At 47.1% G+C, this 23,547-nt stretch overlaps 1 protein-coding gene across 6 annotated transcripts in view; it reads right to left on the bottom strand.

The window, feature by feature from the left end:
- Positions 1 to 23,547, bottom strand: part of ATXN1 (ataxin 1) — a 464,792-nt gene that overhangs the window by 8,706 nt on the left and 432,539 nt on the right. For 4 of the 6 annotated variants that reach the window (XM_030929140.1, XM_030929138.1, XM_010376383.2 and 1 more), the window contains one exon: positions 18,837 to 20,868. In XM_030929140.1, coding sequence (XP_030785000.1) covers positions 18,837 to 20,708 — 1,872 coding nt within the window. In that variant the 5' untranslated portion in view covers positions 20,709 to 20,868. Of the gene's footprint in view, positions 1 to 18,836; positions 20,869 to 21,430; positions 21,666 to 23,547 lie in introns of those variants that run through there. The other 2 variants (XM_030929139.1, XM_010376386.2) reach the window with 2 other exon arrangements.

The raw sequence follows: 23,547 nt of genomic DNA, 5'->3' as shown, positions 1-23,547 counted from the left end.
ACTCTGGACAAAATGTTTAAACTTTTTTTCTGATAGTACTGGACAGCAAGTAAGATAGTAAAAAGGCCAGGTGCGGTGGCTCATGCCTGTAATCCCAGCACTTTGGGAGCCCGAGGTGCATGGATCATCTGAGGTCAGGAGTTTGAGACCAGCCTGGCTAACATGGCGAAATCCCGTCTCTACTAAAAATACGAAACGTAGCCAGGTGTAGCGGCAGGCATCTATAATCCCAGCTACTCAGAAGGGAGAATCGCTTAAACCCGGGGGACGGAAGTTGCAGTGAGCCAAGATTGCGCCACTTTATTCTGAGACCAGCCTGGCCAGCATGGTGAAACCCTGTCTCTACTAAAAATACAAAAATTAGCCAGGTGTGGTGGCAGGTGCCTATAATCCCAGCTACTCGGGAGGGTGAGGCAGAAGACTTGCTTGAACCCAGGAGGCAGAGGCTGCAGTGAGCCGAGATCGCAGCACTGCACTCCAGCCTGAGCGATAGAGTGAAACTCCGTCTCTCTGTCTGTCTGTCTCTCTCTCTCTCTCTCTCTCTCTCACACACACACACACACACACACACACACACACACACACACACACACACAGTTCCTGGGTTGGATCAGGAAAGGATGATGGCCCAGGCAGTTGAAGCTGGTGTTAGGGGCCTGTTTTCTCCTGAAGACACTTGAACATTCCAAAGTGGAGCAGTTGGGAAACCAAGTGGGCTTTTGATGATGTTAAGAGCATAGGGAAAAGGTAATGAAGTTTAGGGTACACCAAGGGAGGGTACTCTCTGGTGAACCCCATTCTTTTCAGTTGTGACCCCAAAGCACTGTCCCTTAGAGGTGACAGTGAACCACAAGCCAACAGGCCTTTCAAGGTCTCAAGCTCAGATTTGACTCATCTGAGTTCCTAAAACTGGATTAAGGTCTTGAATTATTTTCACAATTTTGCAAATAAAAGCATTCAATTTAAAAAGGGGGGTGGTGGTCATGAGGAGACCAGATAACATGTATAAACACTAATAAAATATCAGATCTTAAAAACGAATGCTCCAGGGCTTCTCATATAGAGTCATACATATAGACTTTACAATGACTATGCTTATAATATTTAAGAAGATTAAAGACAGCTTGAGAATTTTGATAGGAAACTAGGACCTGTTTGTAAAAGATCCATGAAGCCAGGCATGGTGGCTCACGTCTATAATCCCAGCACTTTGGGAGGCTGAGACGGGGATGATCACTTGAGGCCAGGAGTTTCAGATCAGTCTGGGCAACAAAGTGAGACCCTGTTTCTACAGAATTTTTTAAAAAAATAGCTTAGTGTGGTGATGCGCGCCTGTAGTCCCTCAGGAGGCTGAGGCAGGAAGATCTTGAGCCCAGGAGTTAGAGGCTGCAGTGAGCTATGATTGCAAGATGCACTCCAGCCTGGGCAACAGAGTGAGACCCTGTCTCTAAAAAAATTAATTAATTTTTAAAAAGATCTATGAGAATTATAGAATTAAAATATACACCCATTGAAATCAAGAATGCCATGAGTGTTCCAAGTGAATAGATGTGGATTAAGAAAGAATTCATGGGCTGGGCGCGGTGGCTCAAGCCTGTAATCCCAGCACTTTGGGAGGCCGAGACGGGCGGATCACAAGGTCAGGAGATCGAGACCATCCTGGCTAATACGGTGAAACCCCGTCTCTACTAAAAAATACAAAAAACTAGCCGGGCGAGGTGGCGGGCGCCTGTAGTCCCAGCTACTCGGGAGGCTGAGGCAGGAGAATGGCGTAAACCCGGGAGGCGGAGCTTGCAGTGAGCTGAGATCCGGCCACTGCACTCCAGCCTGGGCGACAGAGCGAGACTCCGTCTCAAAAAAAAAAAAAAAAAAAAAGAATTCATGAAGTGGATTCTCTAATTAGAGCTTTAGAAAAGACTCCACAGAGTGAACATAGAGACAAAAAGACGGTTAATATGGAGGAGAGGGTAAGAGACAGATAAGATAAATTGAGAGGGGCCAACAGACACATAATTTGAATCCTAGGAGGAGGAAGAGAGGGGAGGTAATAGGGCAGAAGTAATATTTGAGGAGGTAACGGCTAAGAATTTTCCCACACTGAAGAAGGATAATAAAACAGTTTCAAGAAGGCCTAGCCCAAACAGGAAAAATAAAAGGAAATCCTCACTGAGGCAGATGAGAAATAAATTGCTATAAATCAAAGACATCTCGTAAACTACACAGGAAAAAAATATCATTAAAAGTCTCTAGAACAGGCTGGGCATGGTGGTTCATGCCTGTAATCCCAGCACTTTGGGAGGCTGAGGCGGGTGGATCACCAGAGGTCAGGAGTTTGAGACCACCTAGGCCAACATGGTGAAACCCCATCTCTACGAAAAATATAAAAATTAGCCGGGCATGGTGGCAGGAGCCTGTAATCCCAGCTACTTGGGAGGCTGAGGCAGGAGAATTGCTTGAACCCGGGAGGCCGAGGTTGCAAGATCATGCCATCGCACTACAGCCTTGGTGACAACAGAGAAACTCCATTAAAAAAAAAAAAAAGCCTTTAAAACAAAATACATATTACCTCCAAATAAGCAACAACTGAACTCACACTTTACATCTCAAAAATAATGGAAGCCAGTAGACAATGGAGACAATGGAATATCTTTACATTGCTAAAGAAAAATAACTGCCAACTGAGAATTCTGTATGGAGCAAAAAGGTCCTTCCAGAATGAAGGCAAAATAGAGACACGTTCAGACAAACAGTGATTAAAAGAATTCACCACCAACAGATCTGCATTACAGAAAATACTAAAAGGTGTTCTTTAGGTAGAGAAAAAACAAATCTAGATTGAAGTTTGTACAGGGAGGAATGAAGAGGAATGAAAATGGTAGATATGTGGTAAATCTAAATTAATATTGGCTATATGTAACAATATTTAAAATATTGTTTTTTTTTTTTTTTTCTTTTTGTGAGAGGGAGTCTTGCTCTGTTGCCCAGGCTGGAGCGCAGTGGCATGATCTCGGCTCACTGCAATCTCCGCCTCCCGGGTTCAAGCGAGTCTCCTGCCTCAGCCTCCTGAGTAGCTGGGACTATAGGCACGTGCCATCATGCCTGGTTAACTTTTGTATTTTTAGGAGAGATGGGGCTTCACCATGTTGGCCAGGATGGTCTCGATCTCCTGACATGATCCACCCGCCTCAGTCTCCCAAAGTGCTGGGATTACAGGCGTGAGCCACCGCGCCCGGCCTCTGTTGGATTTTATACACATGCAGACACACAAAACCACACATACATAATTGAAGTACCAAAAAAACTTTAAAAGTAGTAAATTTCCACAGATTGTGGCTTTTCTATTTCATCTTTTTTGTCTCCTTTGTTAACTCTGATTGATATAGTTGTGATACACTTCTAGAATGACTTTACTGGATCCACACAAGGCATGTTTTCAGAAGAGACAACTAGAGTACATTCATATGGCCGCCTGTAAGCATGAACCCATACGCCTGTGTGTATTACTGGCGGGAAGTTTCATTGTTCTGGGCCAGTTTTATAATGTGAAGCAAGCTAAAAGTTTTTGAGTGCCTACTCTCTGTCAAGCTCTCAGGTACAAACTTTACAAAAAGTATTTTGTTTAATGTTCACAACAGTATTAGTATGGAATAGTATAGATACTCCAATTTTATAAATTTTATGAATAGTCACAGAGAAATAAGTTACTTGCCTAATGTCATAACTATTAGCTGATGGGTTTAGGATTTTATCCCAGTCTTTGGCCCCCAAACCCATTTTCTTTTTTGTATGCCTCCTGACCTCTACCCTTGTGAGCAAAGATATTACAGTATCACCAAAAGAGATGAACTCAGCATTCCCGCTACCCCCCAACAGTGGTGAATATTGCCTGAAATAAGTAGGATCCAAAGGTATGAGCTCATGGGCTTGTTCCATGGTACAGATAATTGTGATGTAGTGTCTGCCTTATAGCCACTCATACAATTCTAGTTACCCTGTACAACAAGTGTGCGACACTATTCAGTTTCAAAACTACATTTACATCACACACACAAACATATATGTGCATATATACATAGACAAATACACTTACAAGTGACCGTATCAGATGGAGTTACCCACTGTATTCTAAGTAGGAGGACCGATCTGGAACTGGCTCCACAGATCCTCTCCCAAACCTTTCACAGCCATTAACAACATACACTGAACAGAAGGAAACCAATCCCACATCAAGTGGAGATTGTTTTGCTGCAAATCCAAGTCATAAAAATAAAACTCTCAGGTGTTAACATCTATCTCGTAAGACTCTCTACCAGAGTTGCTGTCTGCTTATTCTTGCCCATCACCAGGCAGAGGTGATGTGACCTTCACAAGACCAGAAGCCTTATTTCCAGACATGTCAGCCTCTTTTCTGGTTCTGTGTGTTCCTGGATAACTCCCTGCCCCTTTGTTGGTAGACGGCCGGACACCTACCCATGGAGAAGCCCTTGGTGTGTGAGCCACATTATACACACTTCGCAGGGCAGGCAATATTTAAGTTTCTGAAAATAACATCTACTGTGTGCTCATAGATAAACCTATCTGAGGATTTCCCCGTTACCAAGTATCTGTAGACTCATCAAGAAATGTCTACAAGCCCTTTATAACAGGTACTATAATTGATTACTGCAAAAACCAGGATACAGATGCTCATGTTCCCCACTAAAGACTTCATAATGTTGTTGGACGTTTTGAAAGCCTTTCATTATTTTCACATCTCAAAACTCCAAAGACACCACTCTTGTAATCCCAGCACTTTGGGAGGCTGAGGTACAACTGTGAAACAGCAAAAGAATGAACATAACGAACTCCATTTTTGTTTAAAGGGTTTTACCCTTTCCTGCATGTAGGCTAGGATAATTTTATAGTACCGAGAAAATATACACAAACAACAATCATGTACTTTTAGAAACTAACTCTGGGATTAAAGGGGAAGTATAAAAACAACTAACTATATATTGTTAAAGACTGATAGGAGTGGCTGGGCACGGTGGCTCACGCCTGTAATCCCAGTACTTTGGGAGGCCGAGGCGGGCGGATCACCTGAGGTCAGGAGTTTGAGACCAGTCTGGCCAAGATAGTGAAACCCTCTACTAAAAATACAAAAGACTGATAGGAGCATTGTGACCTGACCAAGGACAAAGAAGTTCCCAACCTTCTCGAACCCTCACTGGTGCCCAAATGTCTACGGTCCTCAGTTGCCTGCCTTTGCTTCCTGCCAAAGGAGCTGTGTCACCCTGTGAAAAGATGCCACGACCAGTTATCAGCTGGGTCCATGAAAGCTAAGGTGGGAGCAGAAGATTATTCAGATACCAACCTCCTTGTCTCCCCCATAGCCCCCTCCCATAAAAACCCTCCAACCAGCCTAAAAAATTGGAGATGGTACTTAATTTTTAAAAAATTATTATTATTATTTCTTGAGATGGATTCTCATTCTGTTGCCCAGGCTAGAATGCAGTGGTACAATCTTGGCTCACTGCAACCTCTGCCTCCTGGGTTCAAGCTATTCTCCTGCCTCAGCCTCCTGAGTAGCTGGGACTACAGGCATGTGCCACCACACCTGGCTAATTTTTGTATTTTTCAGTAGAGACGGTGTTTCGCCATGTTGGTCAGGCTGGTATCAAACTCCTGACCTCAGGTGATCCACCTGCCTTGGCCTCCCAAAGTGCTGGGATTACAGGTGTGAGCTACCGTGCCTGGCCGGGAGATGGTACTTTAGAAGCCTAGCTCATCATCTTCTCAACTACGCTGGCTTTCCCAATAAACCTGCGTTTCCTCTCACCAACCTCATCTCTCATATTTGGCTTTTCAGTGGTAAGCAGCCAAACCTAAGTTCGTTACAGAGGCGGGAGGGTCACTCGAGCTACTGCACCACTCCAGCCTGTGTGCCAGAGCAGGACTCTGTCTCTAAAAACCAAACCAAACCAAACCAAACCAAACTCCAAACCTCCAAAGACAGGCCTTAGAATTAAATGCTGTGGTGTGAACCATAGCTAGAATAGCCTACCGAAAAATTCACGAGAGAAAAGTGATGGAGAGAGAGAATATTTGAGATATGCACTAAAATAAGATGATGTTAATGGATTTTTTGTTTTGTTTTTTGAGAGAGTCTTGCTCTGTCTCCCAGCTTGGAGTGCAGTGGCACCATCTCAGCTCACTGCAATCTCTGTCTCCTGGATTCGAGCGATTCTCCTGCCTCAGCCTCCTAAGTAGCAGGGATTACAGGTGCCCACCACCACCCCTGGCTAAGTTTTTATATTTTTAGTAGACACGGGTTTCCCCATGTTGGCCAGGCTGGTCTTGAACTCCTGACCTCAGGCGATCTGCCTGCCTCAGCCTCCCAAAATGCTAGGATTACAGACATGAGCCACTGTGCCCACCTGGCCTGTTAATGGAATTTATGTTAACCTAGATAGGCTTGGGAGATTCTTCTTTAATCACTTCAAAGGCTTCTCTTTGCTTCTTTTTTGCCTAAATTCTGCCTTTGCTTCCTGCCAAAGGAGCTGTGTCACCCTGTGAAAAGATGCCATGACCAGCTATCAGCTGGGTCCATGAAAGCTGAGGTGGGAGCAGAAGATTATTCAGATAATCTGATCATTGTAGGCACATATTGGATAGCCTGCCAGCGCAATGCTAGTTTTCTCCTCACTAATTAGTTTGAACTATCTAGACAATGCACTTTCCTCCGCTTGGAGTCTGAATGTATGTGAAGGAAAATAACTTTTTTTCCCTTTCTTTGGTGAAAGTTAAAATCTTGTTGCACACATCTCAAATAGGTACACTCATGTATTCATAGCAAATCTATTTTTATTTTATAATTCGGTGTGTCATAAGGATATATACATTCTTAAAGGTTAACTGATCATTAACGGTTAATGAAGAAATCTCACTGAGGGATTTTTCAGCGAGAATATATATAATCAAATCTGTTACTTGAAATTCCCTTGGAGAGGAGCCTTCTCCAGCTCAAAAACATGCTGTCACTGCCAGCGGGGACTGGTTTGGATGTGAAACAGAGACGGTGTGATTTTGTAGGATGATGTCATCTTCAACTGGAACAATGAGTCTGTGAATTCTTTGAATTTAAGACCCATATGGGTGTTCCCTATGATGCTGACAGCTTCAAAATATTGTTATTATTATTATTATTTTGAGATGGAGTCTTGCTCTGTTGTCCAGGCTGGAGTGCAGTGGCACCATCTCGGCTCACTGCAACCTCCACCTCCTGGGTTCAATCACCTCCTGGGACTACAGGCATGACCCACCACACCTGGCTAATTTTTGTATGTTTAGTAGAGATGGGGTTTTACTATGTTGGCCTGGCTGGTCTTGAACTCCCGACCTCAAGTGATCTGCCCGCCTTGGCCTCCCAAAGTGCTGGGATTACAGGCGTGAGTCACCGTGCCTGACCTCAAAATAATATTGAGTGTTCCTAATGACACACATCAGGCTTTGCAGCTTTAGTAAAAGTTCAACAAGTGCACACCAAGCACCTGAGAAGTGTTAGGAAACTTAGAAGAGCACCTATGGGTTAAGACCTAGTTTCTTGCCTCCCACGAGGAGACGGAACATACATGCAAAACACAACACTTCACAAGGGCACATCTGGACACCAGTGACCACGCTATCTGATGATGTCCACTCAGATGTCGAACAGGCAACTCAAACTTAAAGTAACCTAAAACACATCAGACCTCCCCATGTGCCCGTGCCCGGTGGCCATCCCAGGTTCTTCCCCATCTCCATAAATGGTATCCCATTCTCCCATTCTTCTGGCTGTTCAGTCAAGGACCCGGGAATCACACTTTCTTCCGCTCTTTCTCTTACATCACATACATCCCAATGATAAACAAACTGTATGGGTTCCTTTTCCAAATACACCTAGAATGAGACTATTTTTCACTACCTCCACCACCTCTGTCCTGGCCACGTTGTGTCTCACTCGCTCAGTCACCATATGCAAGCTTGATGTGGTCTGCATGTGCACCGTACTCCCTACACCACAGCAACAGTGGTCTCCTTGCTGGTCCTTTAACCCCACTTGCGCCTTCCATCTGGGCACCTGCTACTCTCTCCATGCATTTGGAATCTTTTTTGCCTCACGTACTGTTGCCACCCACCCTCCTTCTCAGAGACAACTCCCCTGACAGCTCTATTTAAAATAACAACACTCTAGTTTCCATAGTTTCTCTTTTCTTTTTTTATTTTGAGATAGGGTCTTGTTCTGTTGCCCAGGCTGGAGTGCAGTAGCATGATCATGACTCACTGCAGCCTTGACCTCTTGGGCTCAAGAGATCCTCCTGCCTCAGCTGCCTGAGTAGTTGGGACCACATGCATGCACCACCATGTCCAGCTAATGTTCTGTTGATGATGCTAATGATGATTATTATGTAGAGAAGGAGTCTTGCTATGTTGGCCAGGCCAGTTTCAAAACTCCTGGCCTCAAGTTCCCTCTTGCCTTGGCCTCCCAAAGTGCTGAGATTACAAGCATGAGCCACCTAGCCTGGCCCCTTCTCCTCTTTATACCAGGGATCTCCAACCCCCAGGCAATGGACCAGTAGTAGTCCATGGTCTGTTAGGTACTGGGCTGCACAGCTGGAGGTGAGCGACCATTCCCCATTGAGCTCCACCTCCTGTCAGATCAGTCGCAAGCATTAGATTCTCATAGGAGCATGAATCCTATTGTAAACTGAGCATGCAAGGCATCCAGGTTGCGTGCTCCTAAGAGAATCTAACTAATGCCTGATGATCTGAGGTGGAACAGTTTCATCCCAAAATCATCCCCGTCCCTCTTCCCATCCTGTGAAAAAATCTTCTTCCATGAAACCAGTCCCTGGAGCCAAAAGGGGCTGTTTATCTTCTTATGCATTCCTTTTTGTTTACTTGGGTGAGACGGGCTGATCATGAGGTCAGGAGTTCGAGATCAGCCTGGCCAACATGGTGAAACCCTATCTCTACTAAAAATACAAAAAAATTAGCTAGGTTGTGGTAGCGGGTGCCTGTAAATCTCAGCTACTCAGGAGGCTGAGGCAGGAGAATTGCTTGAACCCGGGAGGCAGAGGGTGCAGTGAGCCGAGATTGCGTGATTGCACCCCAGCCCGGGCGACAGTGCAAGACTCCATCCTAAAAAAAAAAAAAAAAAAAAAAAAAAATCTGAAAGAATAGTTCTGTTTGCCTTCTGTATGGAAAAACATTGCAATGGTACAACTGGACAACAGGGGGCAATAGAGAGACTGCCTGTCTTTTTTTCCCCTTTTTCTTTTTCTTTTCTTTTTTTTTTTTTTTTTTACCAGCCAGAACTAAAGTGGGCTATGGCCTCCCCCAGGGAGAAGAGCAGTGCTTTCTCCAGGTTGTGGCTTACCCGCTAACAGGCAGCTTTCTCAGCGGAGCCATAGCCACCTCACCTTGTCAGATGCTGAGGTCGTCATGATTTTATTGAATCATATTTCAGTTATTTTCTCTCCACTCTCGTTCCTGCAGCTGTGTTAGTAATCATTAAGTCATTTTATGATCTTGCTGGGGTTCCACACATTTTCCAGAATGGTTTCTGATGAAATCTCAATGAAAATAAACTCATGGGAGCAGTACCACAGATAACCAAAGCATGTTACATAATGCCAGACAGCTCAGTAGAGCCCATTTTTTTCATCCAATAAATATATCCTGTTTCAAACACACTAAGCAGTATGTAGGACAGCCTTTATAACTTTTCTTTCTTTCTCTTTTTTTTAGATGGAGTCTCACTCTGTTGCCAAGGCTAGAGTGCAATAGTGCAATCTGGCTCACGACAACCTCTACCTCCCAGGTTCAAGTGATTCTCCTGCCTCAGCCTCCCAAGTAGCTGGGATTACAGGCGCCTGCCACCACACCAGGCTGATTTTTTGTATTTAATAGAAACAGGGTTTCATCATGTTGATCAGGCTGGTCTTGAACTCTTGACCTCAGGTGATCCACGCACCTCGGCCTCCCAAAGTGCTGGGATTACAGATGTGAGCCACCGTACTCAGGGATGGCCTTTATACTTTTGTCAGCTTGAGGCCCCTCTGTCTTTCATCTCTGGATGCACTGTCGCCAGCAACTCTTGCTTTTGGGGGTGGACCGCCTCCCACCATCCTTCACTCTTTCCCTTCCTCTTCCTGCTGCTGCCGGCAAGCCCATTTGCTCATCATTGCGGTTATAAGAGATCTGCCTACTTCTTCCCTCCAGCCCCCTCAACCGACTCCTCTAAAACCATTACCTCCAACTCCCATTTGGGATGGAGGAACCAAGACAGGGAGACAACACAGACTCACTTCTGGGCTCATATTTATTTATTCAGTGTCACCTTCCTAATCTGACTAGTGACTGCCTTTTAAGAAAAATTTTAGCTCCTCTGTATGAAAATTCAATAAAATTCCTTTTATCACTTAGTCAATAACTACTGTATCTAAACACTATGCACGTACACGCATATTTATGCTGTTTGATTGTATATTTCAATCTTAGATTGGTGCTATGTCTATATACACACATATGTACATATCACCAAAAACAAGATAGAAAGAAAACAAAGCGTCTGTTGTTTAAATATGTCTCCCTTTTCCTTCACAAGAGTCCCTGTTTTCACAAATTGCGAAGGGCATCTGTTTCACAAAACATTTTGTCGTGACACTATCCCAGACACACAAATTTCGCTTGTTGCTGGGAGCAATGAAATCTCTCATAAGCTCGATTTCAGTGAGTATGTCTTGTTTTTGGTGAAATTATTAAATTGGGTATTCTTTTGTCTGCAAGTGAAATTCTCAGTCTTGTTTTACCTGTAAAGGCCGGTCTGCTCTCCTGGAAGGCTAGTCTGCATGGTTACATTCTCAGCATGAAAAAAATCAGAAAACCCTGTCTCAAGGATGAAGGGGATAAGCGAGAGACCCGTTTACTGCAATGTTTAAAAATCATTAATAAAAACAGTCAAAACTCTTTGGCTGAGTGTAAAATCTCTGTGAGTGTTCTATTTAAAACACTGAATCATGTTCATGCAAAGCCTGACTCAGTCCTTGGTGGAAGTGTTTCAGGGTTGTTCAGTAAACCCACACCCTAGCACCGGGACGCCTCCTAACACAAATCCCAAATTAAAAGCTGGGATTTTCTCACACGTGGTAGCGTAGCTCACAGAGTTCCCTTGTGGGAAGGCCCTGTGGGGAGGCTCAGGGCTGGCCAGGAAGGACACAGTCCAGCAAGTGACCACAGCAGCTGTGATACGGAAGCCCTTAGGCACACAGGTTCTAGCTCACTTGCCTTCTTTTTCTGGGGCCTTAAAATGTGTGCCTTAGGCAGGGCAGAGTGGCTCATCCCTGTAATCCCAGCACTTTGGGGGCCTGAGGTGGGAGGATCACATGAGCTCAGGAGTTCAAGACCAGCCTGGGCAACATGGCAAGACCCCATGTCTACAGAAAAATACAAAAATTAGCTGGGTGTGGTGGTGTGTGCCTGTGGTCCCAGTCACTAGGGAGGCTGAGGTGGGAGGATTGCTTGAGCCTAGGAGGTCAAGGCTGCAGTGAGCTATTGTGGTGTCACTGCACTCCAGCCTGGGCAATAGAGCAAGACCCTATCTCAAAAAAAAAAAGATGTGCCTTGAAGAACAACATAATATTCAGTGCTAAAAAGAAATGAGCTATCAGAGCAACAAGAAGACATGGAAGAACCCGAAATGCATATCGCTAAGTGAGAGACGCTAATGTGAAAAGGCGACATACTGGATGATTCCAACTGCATGGCATTCTGGAACAGGCAAAACTATGGAGAGAGTAAAACGATCAGTGGGTTCCAGGGGTTTAAGGTGGGGTGTGGGGGACAAATGGTTGATGCATAAGGGATTTTTAGGGTGGTACAGCTGTTCTGTATAATACTGTAATGCTGGATACATGACATCAGAAATTCATCAAAAACAGCATGTACAACACAGAGTGAACTGTAGTTTAACTATGGACTTTAGTGAAAAATAAGGTATCGGTACTGGCTCATCAATTGTAACCAATCTATCACACCAACGCAAGATTTTAACAACAGGGAAAACTGTTATGTGTGTGGGACCTCTCTCTACTTGCTGTACACCTAAAACTGCTTTAAACAATAGTCTTTAATTTTTTTAAAAAATGGTATAAACAACAATGGTTGGAGAGAATCAAAACATGTAAGATGACCCAGTTGGGAGCACGTGTAGCACATAAAGTTTAAAGCAGAGCATTTCTCTCTCTCTCTTTTTTTTTTTTTTGGAGAGGTACAAAGACCCACAAACAAAAATGCGATTTGACATAGTTTCTCTGTTGGAGCCTTTCCAGCATCAGAACAGATAGGAAGTGTGTATTACCAACAACTGCGGCACAAATCCAGGGCTGCGCTCTGCACACAGGGCAGTCACCAACTATCTATTTTTTGATACGTTAGGATTCATCACCACCAAGCTCGGCATGTTCAATGTTGGCAAGTGGGTCTGCCTTGGCTGCAAAGGGACTGACTCTAAAAGCTTATGTGCCGCCTGCATGAGGGCCTTGGCTATTTTTAGGTACCAGCTAATCCATTCAATGCATAATGCTACCAACGATGACTCACAGCTCACAGCAGTCAAACTGAAAGATAGCAGAATGAAAGGAAAGCCATCGGTAGACACCCAGTAAGTACATCATGATAACAACTGCTGTACAAGCACACACAGGCACACTCACACCCACGCTAGGACAGTCGGGAGGAGGAAATGGCACTGAATATTAAGCAGCCACCAAGTCAGGGAAGCAGTCACCTCAGGAGGTGCTGGGAAGCGACAGACGGCCCTAATAACACACAGAGCCTGGCATTTAGGAAAGAAGCAAAGGAACGTGTCAGCCCAGAGCACTTTACCAATAAATTTTACAACTCCACTGAGCAAATGCTGTGTACTCTTCAGAGAAGCTGAACCTAGGAAGGGTGAAACAGAAGGATGGGATAATATAGAACGCCGCCAGATGGAAGCCAAAGGCTCCCTGACTGGGGCCATCCTGGGCAGGGCTGTCCCGGCGGACACGTCGCTAACAGCCTCTTGCAGAAGAGGAGCCTGGGAGCCCTTGTTTCTGCATTGGTTGTCTTACCTATCTGGAGGGCTGGAGCACCAATGCATCCCTCACATCCAGTTCATGCTCAGAAATAAGACTGGTATGCTTACGCAGGCTGGCATGACATCATTTAGCCTTACAAACAGGAACAGTGAGAAGGGTGCTCTCCTCGGCCACTCGCGGGACTCCACCCCGAGGATTACAGGCAGGGTAAAAATGGCTTATTGTGCTCATTGGAAAAGTTCAGCCTCTTTCTAGACTTTCATCAGCTGCCTCTCCTTCCAGAAATGCTTTTTAGAACATAAGGCCTTTGATTTATTTTTCAGCTGTAAATCACTTTCTCAGGGCCAGAGCCATGTAAGTTGAAGCAGAGAAGGGAAAACTAACATTGCACAAGGTCCCAGTGCTACTGACGGGTGAGGGATACATTCAGACTCAGCTCTCTTCAGGGCCAGTTCCTGCATTTGCCAAGCAGCTAACCTACTTCCTACATGAGGAGGAGGTGCAAAGCCCCATCCTTCTTTTGAGTCGCATTGGCTCCCACGTTGATGCTATCGCTTGGGGGGTCCCATCTGGGATGCGCCACAGACTTATGGCCTCAAACCTGGAGGATATTAAGTGGATTATATTTGGCAGTGAGGCTCAAGGGAAGTGATTCTGTCATCCTTTGGGACTCTCAACCAGAATCAAGGCATGCCAAAGTAGCAATTCTCTCCCAGGGTAGGGAACGTGCTACCACCTTTCACTGAAGAGAAAGGAGGCTTCCTTTGGTGCACACAGTAACAGTGGACAATACCTGGCATTCCCCTTTCCTCCTAAAGCATCTAGGTGGGGGCCTGGGGGATGCATAGCCGCTTTGCCCGAGCGAGAAATGCTGCACCAGGCAGGGCAATGCCACAGGGATAGTGACAAACACGGAAAAGCATTTTTCTCCTACATTGCCTTGTCTGGAGCATCAGCTGGGACAACGCTGGGGGCATCTTTCCACAGTCTTAATGAGGAATTCAGCCCCTTAAAAATAATGCCCAAACTAAAACACCCCTCAGTTTTATACGAGATGGCTTTAGTTCCCACGAGGTTTATATGCCGCTTAGCATGAGGTTCATGAACATGTTCATCTTAATACCCTTCTTGGTTTTTGGTTAACTGATGCTAATCAATTTTTACACGATCTGTGCTGTTCTGGAAAGTATAAAAGTGAAGCATTAAAAAACCGAGCAGTCTCGAGAGATTATCTCCTATGAAGAATCCTATGTGGCCGGGCGCCATGGCTCACGTCTGTAATCCCAGCACTTTGGGAGACCGAGGTGGGTGGATTGCTTGAGCCCAAGAGTTCCAGACCAGCATGGGCAAGATAGTGAAACCCTGTCTCTACAAAAAATACAGAAAATTAGCTGGGTATAGTGGCACACACCCATAGTCCCAGCTACTGGGGAGGTTGAGGTGGGAGGATCAATTGAGCCTGTGAGGTTGAGGCTGCAGTGAGCCAATGAGCCCACCACTGCACTTCAGCCTGGGTGACAGGGCAAGACCCTGTCTCAAAACAAGCAAACAAATGAACACAAAAACCCACACACACACAAAAAACAAAACTCATTTGCCTGGTTTAGAGAGGAGAGAGCTGCAGCTCAGAAAGGTGAAGTAACTTGTCCTGCCAGAGACCCAAAGCCACACCCCTGGGTCTGTCACCACCATACCGTATCACACGACTTTCCCTGGGGGTGTGATGTTGGGGGGGGGGTCTTATGAGGTCAGGCATCCTCAAGAGTCTGTTCATGCAGGATTTCTGCCTAGAGTCACAATGCCATCTGTTTTGGAGAAAACCATCTCTTCTTCCACAACTTCCCCAATCAAATTTGTGATTTTGCTTATTAAGCTCAACAATTTGCACATTTCTGAATTTCTCTGTGGGTGCAGTGTCAGCGATGCCTAACCAGTTGAGAAGACCAGGAAGATTCTTCAGGCTAGAGGAGAAAACCCCTCAGGAAGGCACTGCAGAGGGAGAGAAGGATGTAGCCTTTGGAACCTCAATTAAGTCCAGATATGAATTATCTCTCTCCCTCCCATCTCCCCCTCTCATGCTCTCTGTCTGAATCTCCGCTGACTCGGAACCTGTCACTTGTGGCAAACACAGCTGGTGGAGTATTTTAGCTGTGATGATGTCAGCCGATTTCTGATAGGCTCCTCGGTAAAGTGACAAATCATTGGTTGCGTCAGGGCCTTGCACTTTTGTTTCTACACTGTGAAGCCCTAGCTGCCTTTTCAGCAGGTCTCAGCACACTTGCCTTTCTTTGCAGAAGCCCTTCCCGGCGTGCAGCACAGCCACGCAGACCTGCGAACAGGCCCTGACAACACTTCTACCTGCTCGTCTGCACCCTGGCTGTCAGTAGAGAGACTTAGTGATCTCACTATGGGAAAAACCATGAGAACAGGGCTCAGACTTCACAGAGAAGCCAATTTCTCTTTCATTGAATCAATAATTTTGCAAAGTTTGGAGTAGGGAAAAACACACCTAGATTCTTCCCCCCCATGAACAGAAGAGGGCTGTAAGGGGCTGGGCGCGGTGGCTCGTGCCTGTAATCCCAGCACTGTAGGATGCTGAGGCGGGTGGATCATCTGAGGTCAGGAGTTCGAGACTAGCCTGACCAACATGGTGAAACCCTGTCTCTACTAAAAATACAAAAATTAGCAGGGGGTGGTGGTGTGCGCCTGTAATCCCAGTTACTCGGGAGGCTGAGGTAAAAGAATCACTTGAACCCAAGAGACAGAGGTTGCAGTGAGCCAAGATCACTCCATTGCACTCCAGCCTGGGTGACAGAGTAAGACTCTGTCTCCAAAAAACAAAAAATAAATAAATAAAAATAAAAATAGAAACATTAAATAAAAATTAAAAAAAAATAAAAAAATAAAAAAATAGAAGAGGCTGGGCTCTGCGGAGGCTGCCAGGCCTGCGAAGTGTGGCCCACAGCTGAAGTGTCCGCCTTCATTCTCAAGCTGAAGGAGATGCTGGCCGGCAAGGAACCGTCGCATTTCTAAACAAAACCTCTTTTCACACTTGCCTCTGTTCACAAAAATGTTTTAAGGATTCTACGTACCCTGAAAAGCAATGACTCTTCGCTCATGTTTATTTTCTGTGTTTTACCTGGGGTCTGTGAAGAGTCACCTTTGCTCAAGGCAGTGCATTTTCTTTCTCCTAGTACCCACCCCTAATTCATGCAGGAAGTGAGCACCCACTACAGAGGGCTGGTGAGCTCTGTTATTATGTCATTTATTTAAAAATCCTGATTTTTTTTTTTTAATCAAATCTTCGGGGAAATCTTTCTTGGGCCCTTTCAAAGACTATAAACCTACAGTGACATCTCATAATACAAAGAAGACTATTCAGGGCTAAAAGCTCTCACCAGTGCAGGGCCCTGACTTTGTGCAAGCCCCCACATCCTGTCATTCACGAGCAGTTCTGGAAAACTGATTTGGTCCTTTGCTCACTTGGGCTTTTAAAAAAATGCTTAAAAAAGCCAGACATGGGGACTCGTGTCTGTAATCTCAGGGCTTTGGGAGGCCGAGGTGGAAGGATTGGTTGAGCCCAGGAGTTTGAGAACAGCCTGGGCAACACAGCAAGACCCAATCTCCACTAAAATGTTTTTTACTTTTTAAATTAGCTGGCCATGGTGGTATGCACCTGTGGTCCCAGCTACTAGGGAGGCTGGGGTGGGAGGATGGCTGGAGTCTAGGAGGTCAAGGCCACAGGGAGCTATGATTGCACCATTGCATTCCTGCCTAGGAGACAGAGAAACACTGTCTCAAAAATGAGAAAAAAAAGCCCAAAATAATTCAAACCATTAATTAGTTTATCTTTTTTTTTCTTGTTTTATTTTATCTGAATGTCCCAAATAGCAGCTATTTCATGACTATTTTCAACTCAAGCTGGAAGGAGGCTCTGTCCCATTTGAGTGTTTTCAAATCCTAGATGGAAACACTTGTAGAAAGTGAGCTCGATAGCCAGGAAAGCTCTCAGCTGCAGGCTGAACCTGCTGGACTCCCAGCAACTTGGGCAGTGAAAGAAACGGGCTGTGGAATAAATGCATGTAATCGATCTAAGAACCTGGAAAAGGGTGGATTGAAGGAGCCTGTGGAAATTAAGAGAGTTAACCATACTTCAAGGGACTCATCTTGGCTACAGATGACTTTACCCCAAGCCCAGCAGGTCACCTGGGACAGCCCTGACTTCTCAGATTGTATTAACCATGCTTTTACTTTCTGATGCTTTGATATTTTAGGGTCTTGCGGATCCCAGAGGTATAGTCTCTCCCAGGATTAGCTAATTCCTAGAAGCCTGACTTTCACATGCAAACCAACCAGTCCAGAGCTAATTCCTAGGAGCCTGACTTTCACATGCAAACTAACCAGTCCAGAGCCCACTCCCCAACAGACTCCTATATGGGTCCATCACACTTGGGGCTAACTTTTTTTTTTTTTTGTCTGAGACGGAGTCTTGCTCTGTGTCCAAGCTGGAGTGCAGTGGCCTGATCTTGGCTCACTGCAATCTCTGCCTCCTGGGTTCAAGCAATTCTCCTGCCTCAGCCTCTGGAGTAGCTGGGACTACAGGCACACACCACCACACCCAGCTGATTTTTGTATTTTTAGTAGAGACGGGGTTTTACCATGTTGGCCAGGCTGGTCTCGAACTCCTGACCTCTGGTGATCCACCCACCTCAGCCTCCCAAAGTGCTGGGATTACAGGTGTGACCCACTGTGCCTGGACCTTCCACCTGTATCGATCACCCCAGCACCAGCCGCCAGACAACTAGGGACAGCCCCTATGCCCCAGAGCACGCTGGAATTATCCACTCTAGCCAATCCTAAACCTGTTTATCCTGCCTCCCATGAAACCACAATAAAGGCTGTTGTTTGCCATATTTCCCCTCACTCTCTCCACCTCCTGACGTACCTGGTGCTTCCCCAGGTGCCCCCCACTTTATGGTGCTCTACACTTCTTGGTGTAGAGTGCCCCTTCCTCTCGGGATCAGAGAGTATAACAAATTATCTCATCAAAGAGAGGTGTCTCCTGATCTATCTGTCAGCCTTATCATACCTAAATAATAGTAAGACATTATATATATGTTAGAGATGGGGTCTTGCTATGTTGCCCAGGCTTGAGTGCAGTGATAGTCACAGGTTCAGCCAAAGCTCACTACAACCTCGAACTCCTGGGCTCAAGTGATCCTCCTGCCTCAGCCTCTGGAGTAGCTGGGACCAAAGGCATATACCACTGCACCCAGCATCCATTTTAAAACATGGATGTTGCAATGGGATGTGATTGCTTCAGCACCTAATCCATTCACTCCAGCAGCATCCTCTGTCTTTTCCTGGTAGGAAAAAGTACAGAATGACCGCTGGAAGGACCTGAAGTCCAGCAGCCTTTCCTAATCAGGGTTCCTCATCCTAACCACAGAATTCAAGAAACAACTAGAGTGGTGAGTTTCTGAACTGTCTCAATGACTCCATAACTAGCCCCACTTTCCATGCATGGAGATCAATTCATTACACACAGCAGAGGTCACGGGAACGTGGGCTTATTTTTTCTAGAGAATGCAGTTGGGAAAGGAAAGGCCGAGTCTAAGGTTTAGGTGTACCTGAGAACCCTTAATCCTGCCTCATAGAAGCAATTCATGTTGCCAGGAGATGACGACGGCGTCGCGGTGTGGTGCCCCATCCCTGTGCCACCCGGGCCAACATTACCTGGGCTCGGTGCTCCCCGACGGCGAACTGTATCACGGCCACACCCGGGCTATGGCTGTCTTCGATCCTCTCCACGGTGCTAGAGTCGATCTTCAGGTCGTTGCTTATCTCTGCGCTCTGGATGAAATCTTCTGTTTTTAAGTCTTCCACCTTCTTTAGCTCCCCATTGGCCAACTGGATGATGGAGCCTTTCATGAAGTAGGGAGGCAGAGTAGGGGGAGCCGCCGCCGGGGAGGCCATGGACTGCACCACGGGCAGGTGGATCTGGGCCTGCACCATGGCTGGGTAGGCGGACTGGGTGACCAGGGCCTCGGGGTTGAAGTTCTCGCTCTTGGGAAGGGCGGTGGTGACGAATGTGTGAGGCACTGCAGCAAACTGGGGGGATGACGTGACTATGGCCGGGGCTGCCCCTGACGCTTCCATGTCAGTGCTGCCGACCGGGATGAGCAGGGGCTGTGTGCCAGGTATCACCAGGTGCTGGGGCAGGCTGCCGGCATAGGTGATTGCTTGCTGCTGGCCGCTCAGGTAGCCGATGACAGGGGGTTGAGTCCCTGCGTAGAAGGCCGTGGCTGGCAGTCCCACCGGGAGTGGCTCTGAAGCACTGTGTGTGGTCTGAATGACCGTGTGGGGTGAGAGCGCATAGGACCGGTGACCAGGCTTCCCTAAATGCAGGCCGCTTTTGTCGTTGAGGGTGGAGGGGGAGGCCTCGCGATGAGTGGCCTGTTGCACCTCCAGGTCGGCCGCGGGCGTGTTGCTGTTGGGCAGGACCATCACAGAGGCCCGGACCCCTGAAGGATCACGACTGCTGTAGTCTGAGGGGCTCGGGTGAACCACCACGTGCCTGGACTCGTACGGGTGAGGAACCGACTTGCCACCTGCCTTGCCCAAGCCCAGGTCGGCCGAGGACGGGGCCCCGTACCGCCGGCTCTTCTCCATCTCACCGTTCAGGACCTCCTTGGCCTGGATGGCCTGCTGCAGCCGGCTGCTCTCAGCTTTCTTGGTGGCCTCCCGAGGGACAAAGTGGCTGCCGGAGTCGGCGTATTGCATGACGACCTGGGAGGGGGGCCCCAGGGTGAGTGTGTGTGGGATCATCGTCTGATGGGGGTGTAGGTGGACGGGGATGGCCGGAGGAGAGGCGGTGCGGCCGGTGCTCTGCGGAGAACTGGAAATGTGGACGTACTGGTTCTGCTGGGCGGGTGGGGGGGACCCCGGGGTGATGAGCCCTGGAGCCCTGCTGAGGTGGTGGTGCTGCTGCTGCTGCTGCTGCTGCTGCTGCTGCTGCTGCTCAGCCTTGTGTCCTGGCGTCTGGCTCAGACTGCCCATGTTGGCCAGCAGAGTGGAATAGGCCTCCAGCTGGGAGCGCTGGGATGGAGTGGTGGCCCCGGCGGCCGAGGCCACCGCACTAGTGACGGGGTTGGCGGCTGGGGGGATCAGCTGTGACGGGATGAAGCTGGCGTAGGTCCCACTGTACTGGGAGGATCCAATGAACTGGAAGGTGTGCGGCAGGTGAGCGTACTGCACGGGGGACACCGGGGTCCCTGGCTGCGGTGTGGCGTACGCGGCGGGCAGCGTGGTGGCCACGGGGACAGACCTGGGAGCGCTGGGCGGGGAGTAGTCCAGCCCTGTGGACAATGCTTTGTGTAAACCTATTCCCTGTTGTAAACCAAGCTCCACCGAGGTCCCTGCCGGCCCATGCCTCCCGCCCCCGTGGCCCCGGCCACCAGGGTTGCCCGGGAGCCATGCTGTGCCCTCCACCCGGTGGTTGTCACTGGGCAGGGCAGGGGCCTTCTCCTCGGAGGCCCGGCTGGTGGCGGGGATCTCGCGCTTCTTGGGAGGCAGGCATTCGTTGCTCCGCTCTTGGTTGGATTTCATTTTTCGCCGTCCCCCCTCCACGGTGACTGTTTCACTGTCTGGCTGGCTCTGATTTTAGTCTGATAAACGGAAAGTCACATTTGATTTCTGTAGGGGATCCAGGCTCTTCATGAGGAATCATCTCCCCGTGGGTACAATCCGCCAGCAGCAGCTCTGGATGCTGGGAAAGGGAAGAGGGCAGTGACACAGGGAAAAGGAAAGGGAGGAGAAAGGGAAGGAGGGAAACGACATCAGAACATGAGCACCGGGGAAAGAACATCTTTGGCAAGATTAAGACTAGGTCAATGTGAACTCCCCAAACCCAATCCTACCCCAAGCACTGAAGCAGATAAAACACTACCCAGCACTTTGGGAGGCCGAGGCAGGCAGATCACGAGGTCAGGAGATTGAGACCATCCTGGCAAACATGGTGAAACCCCGTCTCTACTAAAAATACAAAAAAATTTTAGCCAGGTGTAATAGTAGCTGGCACATGCCTGTAGTCCCAGCTACTTGAGAGGCTGAGGCAGGAGAATCGCTTGAACCCAGGAGGCGGAGGTTGCAGTGAGCTGAGATTGCACCATTGTACTCCAGCCTGGGCAAAAAGAGCGAGACTCTGTCTCCAAAACCAAACCAAAACCAAACCAAACCAAAACAAAACAAAAAAAACACTAGCCATGGCAGCTGCACATTGCAAAGGAAGATTATGAAGACACCGGGCAAGTGAACACTCTAACACATACATTTTTTAATGGAGTTAACAACTCCCCTAAGATGTTCTCAATATCCTCTCTCCTTTGTTTTTTTTCTCCTTTTCTTTTCAGAGGGTAGATGATGCAGTTCTTAAATTTCCTTTTCAGAAATGTTGGTTCCATTTCTCATCTCTCCTTCACCTGGCTGGAAAATAAAATGAAGCCTTTGGAGAGCATGACACCAGCTGGACCCTGCCCTTAGAGCCAGGCATTGAGAAAAAGCAGGTTAGCAGTGAGAGTCCAGAACAGTCCTTGCACTTGATTTCTGAATCCTCATCTGCCAGAGCCACTACTCTCCAAGATTCCCCTTAACTCTGGGTCCATACTGGACCTACGATTTCCTCTCCCCTAATACACACACACACACATGCCAACTCAGCAGGGGCCACCAGAAAGAATCCTGTTCTCCGCAAGTTTCAAAAGTATTCCCAGTACAGTCACTAATATGATAACAGAGTAAGACTGTTAAAAACTGAATTTGACTATGGTTAAAAAACCCAAATACCATACAAAAATAGGGCTAGTGCACTGAAAGTTTTCTTAATGGGTTACATGCTTGGTTTGTCCGTCTCTCTCTTCCAAGTTGACTTTGAAGTTCCCCTTCACACCGTCCCCTTTCTCCTTGGAAAGGAACAACTCGCCATTAACACTAGAAACAACACCTCTTTCAGACAGATCAGATCAGTGTGTTCAAACCTGGACATACAAACGGTGACCCTGAAGCCAGTTCTTATGGACAAGTATCTCAGTCTCTTACTAACCACTGAAGTCTGAGTTACTGCTGCTGTGTGGGCAAACCAACGCCCAACAGACAAGAGGCCGAACATCAGTGCAACTGACATGAACCAGGCTAGCAAGCAGCAGATGTGATGGCTTCTACAGGTAGCAGCTGTAGGTATGCACAGCGCAACGCGCTGTGATCCTGAGAGCTGTGGGACTGGGCTTTGGGAATTCTACACCCTTGGGTTTTGATATCTCACATCCAGACTCTCTTTTCAGTGATCTGATTTTCTTTATTTCTTTGGAGAGATGGGGTTTTGCTATGTTAACCAGGCTAGTCTTGAACTCCTGGCCTCAAGAAATCCTCCTTCCTTGGCCTCCCAAAGTGCTAGGATTCCAGGCGTGAGCCACTGTGTCTAGCCAATAATCTGATTTTAAAACAAACACAATAAAGTAGCAGCCTTCAGCATTCAATCCTTGTCCATGCTGAAGCAACAGCGAAATCCCTATTGAAACACAACCCCCTTTCTCTCCTTTGCCCCCCTAATTTATAACTTTTTTTTTTGGAGGGGGCAGTGATTTTGCTCCTTTTTCTTTCAGTCTTTCTTTCTTTTTTTTTTTTTTGACAAGGTCTTGCTCTGTTGCTCAGGCTGGAGTGCAGTGGCGTGATCTCGGCTCACTGCAACCTGTGCCTCCTGGGCTCAAGTGATCCTCCCACCTTAGCCTCCCAAGTAGCTGGGACTACAGGTGCATGCCACCACACCCGGCTAATTTTTGTACTTTTTGTAGAGGTGGGGTTTTGCCATGCTGGCCAGGCTGGTCTTGAACAGGCCTCAAGTGATCCACCCACCTCAGCCTCCCAGTGCTGGGATTACAGGCGTGAGCCACTGTGCCCAGCTTGGAAGGGGCAATGATTTAATGGCCCTTGTTGGTTTTGCTCCAACATCATCAATGAACATCACAGTGAAATGACAAATGACACAACAGAAAGTTCTCAATCCTTAATGTCTTGTGACCAGATATCTAGGAAGGTAGAGGTTTAGAAATTTGGTGTCTCAATATCAAAGGACATTTCAGTAAGAATAGAATTTCTCACATGACAGGAGAGGAGCTTAAAGACTGGGATGGAAATGAAAAATAAGGTTAAAAAGACCTAAAACACTTATGCTGAAGAAATGAAATGTTGAAGGAGTAATGTCCCTTATTTACTCTCCCAACCTAGGTTTTTTTTTTTTTTTTTGAGATGGAGTGGAGTCTCGCTCTGTCACCCAGCCTGGAGTGCAGTGGCGTGATCTCAGCTCACTGCAACCTCCGCCTCCTGGATTCAAGTGATTCTCCTGCCTCAGCCTCCTGAATAGTTGGGATTATAGGCACCTGCCACCATGCCT

This window comes from Rhinopithecus roxellana, chromosome 4 (assembly GCF_007565055.1).
Source record: "Rhinopithecus roxellana isolate Shanxi Qingling chromosome 4, ASM756505v1, whole genome shotgun sequence".
Classification (NCBI taxonomy): domain Eukaryota; kingdom Metazoa; phylum Chordata; class Mammalia; order Primates; family Cercopithecidae; genus Rhinopithecus; species Rhinopithecus roxellana.
The sequence above is the reverse complement of the archived record's forward strand: the minus strand, read 5'-3'. Positions and strand labels throughout refer to the sequence as shown.